Source organism: Lactuca saligna, chromosome 7 (genome assembly GCF_052625555.1).
Source record: "Lactuca saligna cultivar CGN05327 chromosome 7, ASM5262555v1, whole genome shotgun sequence".
NCBI lineage: Eukaryota > Viridiplantae > Streptophyta > Magnoliopsida > Asterales > Asteraceae > Lactuca > Lactuca saligna.
In genome coordinates, this window is record NC_136423.1 from 146,302,161 (window position 1) to 146,309,637 (window position 7,477).

Sequence of the window (7,477 nt, forward strand, 5' to 3'; positions counted from 1 at the left end):
ATTAACACGATTTAAAGAACTCAGCATAGAAACTTTTTACATTAGCAAACAAAACGAATGACACAAACATACTATTTTCACATCCATATATAAAAGACGTTTTACATCGATATTATATGAATAAGTAAGCTAATAAAACCAGCTAGAAACAAGAATAAAAAACTGAATCTTAAACACGAGCTATGATAAGATTCATACTAAAACAATATAATACATATGATAGAAGTACTCACTAACATAAGGTTTGTGAGTTAGACATATATAGCAGACACTCTCATGAATCAAAGTAAATACCCTAGTAATTAATCAAGATTGATCAATGTGATCATTCACGCTCAAAGGGTCCATTGGGGTCGACTTGCTTACACAACCCTAAATACGTCAAGAACAGAACCCTATCTTTGGCCCCGGTTCGATGATTCTTAGTATGCTTACAGAAGTACTTCAACTGCTCCAAAGTACAACACCCAAGCATCTGTCCAAGAAGCAAGAACAGCCAGTTAATCTCTTTCTTCTTCTCCGCCATCACTGGCTTCATAACATTATCTTGACCACAGTGATTACACTTTGGTAGAACCGGATTCATCCATGTCGCCGGAGCTCTTTCACGAAACTTGTATTTGTTCTCCGCAACATAACATGCAATGTCATGAAACTTTTGTTTCAGATCGTATTCGATCTTGTACTGCCTGTCACATCGCTTGCAGTGCACGTCGCCGGAGATGACGTTGATGCCGGCATCCGTCAGGTGTTTGATGCTGTGGACAGTTGCACGGTGGTTAGTTGCCCATGGAAACGGCGGCGGGATAGTTGGTGATTTACCATGACGTGGAGCTTGTCTTCCATTTCTACGGGTGCGGGGTGCGGCGGCTGGTGGAACTACCGGCAGCGGCAGTGAAATAGTGTAGTTTAGTGGATCGATTTCAAGGTGAGAAGCAGCTGGTGTTGCTTCCATTGATATAGCTTTAGAAGAACGTTTGAACGCCCTAGCAGATGGATCGACTTCAAGGTGGGAAGTAGCTTGTGTTGCCTCCATTGATATAGCTTTAGATTTAGAAGAACATTTGAAACCCCTAGCAGATGGATCGATTTCAAGGTGGGAAGTAGCTTGTGTTGCTTCCATTGATATTGCTTTAGAAGAACATTTGAAACCCCTAGCAGATGGATCGATTTCAAGGCGGGAAGTAGCTTGTGTTGCCTCCATTGATATAGCTTTAGATTTAGAAGAACATTTGAAACCCCTAGCAGATGGATCGATTTCAAGGCGGGAAGTAGCTGGTGTGGCCTCCATGATATTGCTTTAGCACAACATGCATTCGAAAACCCTAGTAGATTAAATAGGAACAAATGAGAAAAATAAGGGATTATATATATACAAATATTTTAAATTTCAAATTTCAAATTCTTTATCTTATCTCTATCTTCTTATGTATTTTTAATTAAAATCGAACTAATCTAGATATGTTTTATCTAAATGGTTTAATTACTAAAATTTTGAAACCTATCTAAAAAATTCAGATTTCACTATTAAATAATCTAGTTTTAATGCTACAACTTATATCATATTATACAATTCATGTTCAGAAGTTACTTTACTTTTGGAACATTATGTTTTACTTCGTCCACGTTAAAAATATCAACTATGGAAGCTTCATATTTAAAATTTTATCTTTTTATATTTTCATATGGGTATGAATTCAATGAGTCAAGACGGTGAAGCACATATAAGTTAATTAATGTAATACAATGCATGTTTGTGTTGTTTCGGAATTCCTGTTGTGTCCAATGTCTAATATTCACGACGATGTTCAAAATGGACACACTGAATTCACATTGAATCGTGTCAAACTCAACATTAATACTATTTATTACTAATGATCCTAATGTATATTACATAGCGATGCATAGTTAGGACATGACGTGTTCGGCAAAACTAACAGAGGATAACGCATATTGGATACACTACAAGAATAACCACAATTAGCGATGACATACAAATTTAGAGGGTAACGAATATCGGGTACACTACAAGAATAACCACCATTAGCGGCGACATACAACTTTCGTGTTATATGTCTTTGCTAGGTGCTGCCGCTGCTAATGATGATTAACCCCGATACGTGTCAAACCCTGATATTAAACCCTAGCCGTTGATATTGTTTCTAATCCAACAGTTGACAATACACGTCGTACATTGCAAAAGCGGTGATGGCTGTCGCCGCTGATGCTCGAAGAAAAAGACTGCGATATATTCCCTCTAAAACGCATCACTGCTAATTCAATCAGGTCGTTGCTAATGGCTTTTCGTCGACACTAATACTCGATGCCGCTAATGGCTTGACGAGATATACACATTGATCGCAACTGATTATTTTTCCTCTTTTGCCTTCACATTCTCTGTCAATTCCACCGGCGAATACCAAGTCCTTTTGTCGATTTCATCGACTTTTACTCCCATTTCGTCAATTTCATCGAAGGTTCACATCACTGGCGACGAGGAAGTGTATCACCAATGACAAGGAAGCAGAACTAGCGACCACAAGTGCATTTTCTTTTCCTTCTCCGTCGATTTTGTTTTTTTTCTTCTATTTGCGACTTACGAGTTGGATTATTGCAGTCCTCTGCCGGAATTACTAGACTTGCCGACTTTTTTTATTTTCTGCTGGAATTTGGCCGGAAAATATCCTATTAACCGGAAAACTGTCGGAATACTGCCACCACCTCTCTTCTCCTCTGGATTACGATTCCTTTATAATATATATATATATGTGTGTGTGTGTGTGTGTGTGTATGTTAGTGTATTTATATTATGAGTATGTATATATGTATTTGTATGTGTATTTGCAAGTATGTATATACGTAATGTATGTATAAATGCATGTATTCACAAATACATGTAAAAACAGAAAAATTATGTATGTTTATATATGTTTATATGTTTGCCATATGTGTAATTGTAAGTATAAGTTTATATGTTTATATATGTGTATTTGTTTTCCATTTGTGATTATAATGTATGTATAAGTGTATTTTAATATGTTGATTTGTATGTATAGATATTTATTATGTTGATTTGTATAAGTGTATTTTAATATGTTTATTTGTATGTATATATGTATTTTATGAGATTTGGAATTGTGTATAATGTATGTATATGTTTAAGTGTATTTGTATGTATATATGATGACCTAACTTTAATGGGATTATTTGGAAACTAAAACGTAATCAAAATTTCAAAATACATAATGCTTTACTCTAAGAGATTAATCAACAAACTCAAGTTTCTTTTGAAGCAAGCGGTCAAACATCAGAGGATACATAAAATTGTTTTGAAAGAATTTTGGGCGTTTGACGCGGCCATATCATAGGCATTAGACTTTAACCTTCTACGGTTGTGTCGATGTACGATTAGAAACAACTACTGATACAGCCACCGCCATAATCACGGGTAACAAGACTATTTAATTTCAAAAACTCATTTATATACTTTGGTTATAGTTTGGTATGAATGTTTTTGTAGTTTGGTAATTGTTAGTTTGATTATATTTTGGTAATTTTTAGTTTGGTTATGTTTTGGTAATTAATTGTTAGTTTGGTTATGGTTTGATATGTTGGTAATTGTTAGTTTGGTTATACTTTGATGTGTTGGTGATTGTTAGTTTGGTAATAGCTTCAAATATTGGTAATTGTTAGTTTAACAATAGTTTATATGTTAGTAATTATTAGTTTGGTTATAGTTTGATATATTAGTATTTTTTTAGTTTGATTATAGTTTGATATGTTGGTATTTTATAGTTTGGTAATTTTTAGTTTATGAAAGTAAATGCTATAACGGAAAAATAAAAAAGTACAATGTTATAATGTACATGCAATATGTGTAGGATGTATGTTTAAGTGTATTTAAAAAAGTACAATGTTATAATGGAAAAAGGAAAAAAAAAGTAGGATGCTATAATCATCATGACCTTAGTTTGTAAAGTAGAATTCTATAATGATATATTGGTAATATATTTTGTATTTTTCTTATATTTTCGTAAGTTTAGTTATAGTACAATGCTATAATGGAAAAACGAAAAAAAAAAAAAAGTACAATGATATAATGTATATGCAATATGTGTATGATGTGTGTTGTTTGTATGTTGCTTATATTTTCCTAAGTTGTTGGTTTAACTAATAATACTATATTGTTTTCTTTGTAGTTGGACATGCTTCAAACAATGTTAAAAGACTAGGTATGTAGTGCCACACTTGAAGAACGGTTTCGTTCGTTGCCACAACGAAATGAAATTGGAGGAAACGGGGAGAGTAATGATGATGAGTAGCTACTTTTAGGATTTATGTAATGTTTTGTTCGTGTTAGTATTTTAGATTAGTATTTGGATATTTTGCATTACATTTGGATGAGTATTTTGGAAAGACGTCGTTTGGATTAATAATTTTCCCTATATATTATAAATTTTAATATTTTGGAATCTAAGGATGAAAAAAGACCCCCGGTTGAAGTGTTCGATTAATATCATAATAGCTTTTATACCTTTTAAACAATATTTTCTAATTTTAATGTTATATACTAAAAAAATGGAAATACAATTATCAGTGAAGCCTTTAGTGGCGACGCTCGTGTATTCGTGGCGACAACCCTTTAGCGTCGAAATGCCTTTAGCAACAACGGATAACATTAGTGACGAATTTGGAAGTATATGTGGCGAGACATCAACGACGACCTTTTAGCAGTGACAACCTAGACTTTTAGTGGTGACACCTGTCACCACTAACATTCTCTATTCTTGTAGTGGTAGTTGGTACCGTTTTGTTAAACGTTACCTGAGGTAGCTTTTAGATTTGGAGTGTTTTATTTAAATTAAATGGTAAACACTTGTAATGCCACATGAGGCTCTTTGTTCCAAATGGAGTGTTTTGAAAATCGCTAGAACCTACAAGCTCCCAAACGCTCCGTGTCAAACACGCTTTTAATAGAATATGTTGGGTTTTTATTCAAAAATTAGTTTCAAAAACAAGAGATTTAGCAATGGAAGACTTTGATTTTTGAACAATATAAAACAAGTTTATAACCAAACATAGATCTTCTTGCAATGTTTGGATAGAAAACAAACACCAAGGAAGAATATGAAGAAATAACAACATTTATAGTTCTTTGGGTCCTCTTGGAAGGCTTAGAAATCAATAGAGAATGTGGAACATTTGAGACACAAACAAGTTACCAACTTGATATAGATGCTAGTCTATAAACGCATATACCCTTGAGCTTGAGGTTCATAACCAAAGTATGAACTTCAAGAGAGTTAAAATGTAAGTAATCTTCAAGTCTTAAAAGAAAAACTAGAGAAAATGAGCAAGAGGATAGGGGATATGGTTTTAGCTCTCTAAAACAACTAGAGATAATGAAATCCACTAAAGTGGTCTTAAAACTTGAATAAATATTCAAGAGTCCTTATCCTATTAAGCACTTTATGACACAAGACCATCTTGTTCTCGATGCACGCTAGCCGTGATTTACTTTTCTTTAAAATAATCAAAACATCATCCCTTTTCTAGAAAAAGGAAGCTATGATGTTGAGAATAAAGAGAAGTCAAAGATTTGTAAATTTTATAAACTATTTTATAAAATATAAACCTTAACTTTTTGGTAAAAGACAAAGTGTCTTTATAGTCCAAAATGGTGTACGTGACTCAATATATCACACCATATGATATATATTATGTAGCTTGCTAATGAAAATTATTATTTCCAAGAAATAAATAATTCTCAACTAATTATAAGATTTTATTGAATATTTATTAAAATCAATTTCTAATAAATAATTGACTGTATCAAGTTGCTATTAGTGTGACCCTTATGATCATATGTTAATTAGTAATATCACTTTAATATGACTCTTAAGCATACTAGATCTTTCAATATTCCACTTGCACAAGACTCCTATTAGACTGATATAGATAGTGGTTAATGTCTATCAACATTTAACTGCACCAATCAACATACGACTTTGTGCCATTCCATCAATGCCCAATTCCCAAAAGCTCAAAGCTACAATTGGTGTATAAGGTAAGTTTATCAGTTATACATTTGTCACAGACATCATATTGAACATGAGATAAAGATCGTTATCAATCTCATCTAGTGTTCAACTTTTGTTAAGGTGCATTAGATGTCCAACTCTCAACACATAAGATGAACAAACACATCTTGACTACATAAATTTCTTGCATAATTCACATTATACCTGAAAATGGCTTTTATAACTGCCTGGTTAAAGATCAATATTTGAACATATCAAATCACATCACTCCCTACACTTAAGTCCCACTATATATCTCAGGTGTTAAGGATATAAAGATAGTACCTTTTAATGAAGTGTCACTTATGATAGTGATCCATGATGTGATCTTGATATGAGTTAGTTCAATACTAGTTCTTTGAAAAGTACCTATGAAACTTAGTTACAACCACTTGTCTACTTTCATATGATGAAAGTCAACCAATCCAGTTCATATTAGTCTTACTTTATAATGGCTCCCACAATTATAATCGACTATAAACTTTTAGAATAATAAAATTATTCATGGATTAAACATGTTAATATAGAACATAAAAAGTATTGATGTTATGATCATATCTGAGTATATCAAAACATTTTAGAATAATTGTTGTCACAATGTTCCAATATCTAAATACAAAATCCAAATCAAACTCCTATTTCTAGAATAATGAAGTCTTATAATAGAAGAACGACCATTCATACTTAGCTCAGAAGAAGGACTTTATTAACGGGTTCGACTAAACTTAATTTGTGCGAATTCTGTGAATACTATCATCTCGATATTTGACTTTACTCTAAGTATAGTTAAATATCTTTGAAAATATGTTTAGTGTTATTTCGTGACATATGGTCTCTTAGCTTGATTAAGCATATTATCAAAGTCACAAAGATTTCTATGTGATCCTTGAATGGAAGAAACCAACGTAGTTTTTCAATGAACTCATTCATCCAATCATATTTGATTTCAACTTCTAAAGTAGTGTATTCTTATTTTGTAGTAAATTGTGTCATTATATTTTTCTTAGACCTCATTCCTACTAAACTTACTCTTCATCCCATAATAAAGTCATAATCTAATTATAATTCATAATTATCTATATTTGTTTAGAAATCAGAATCCTATGTAGCTCTTTACATAAAGATCCTTTCCAAACTAATTATCCCATATACATTCTCTTAGTTCTTATTAATCACTCTTAGAATATTTTCATAGTTATCCAATGACTTAACCAAGTATTCAATTGGTATCTTATGATATACTCACAACATGATCATATACTAGGTCTTATGCATAATATGGCATAAATGATAGATTCATTTGCCAATCAAATCGAATATAAATCATTTCATATAGTTAAAACCTATGAGTTAGGTTCTTTTGAGCCTGACTCAAACTTAGTGCCATGTGACAATGC

General features: G+C 32.4%; 1 protein-coding gene across 1 annotated transcript; it reads right to left on the reverse strand.

Moving 5' to 3' along the window:
- Window positions 1–325: 325 nt before the first annotated feature.
- LOC145007322 (uncharacterized) lies at window positions 326–1,291 on the reverse strand. Its single transcript, XM_078966280.1, has one exon. The coding sequence runs from the start codon at window positions 1,289–1,291 to the stop codon at window positions 326–328; it is 966 nt and encodes a 321-aa protein (XP_078822406.1).
- Between the last annotated feature and the right edge of the window lie 6,186 nt (window positions 1,292–7,477).

Coding starts and splice junctions, on each gene's coding strand:
- LOC145007322 (XM_078966280.1), bottom strand. CDS start 1,291: ATGGAGGCCACACCAGCTACTTCCCGCCTTGAAATCGATCCATCTGCT.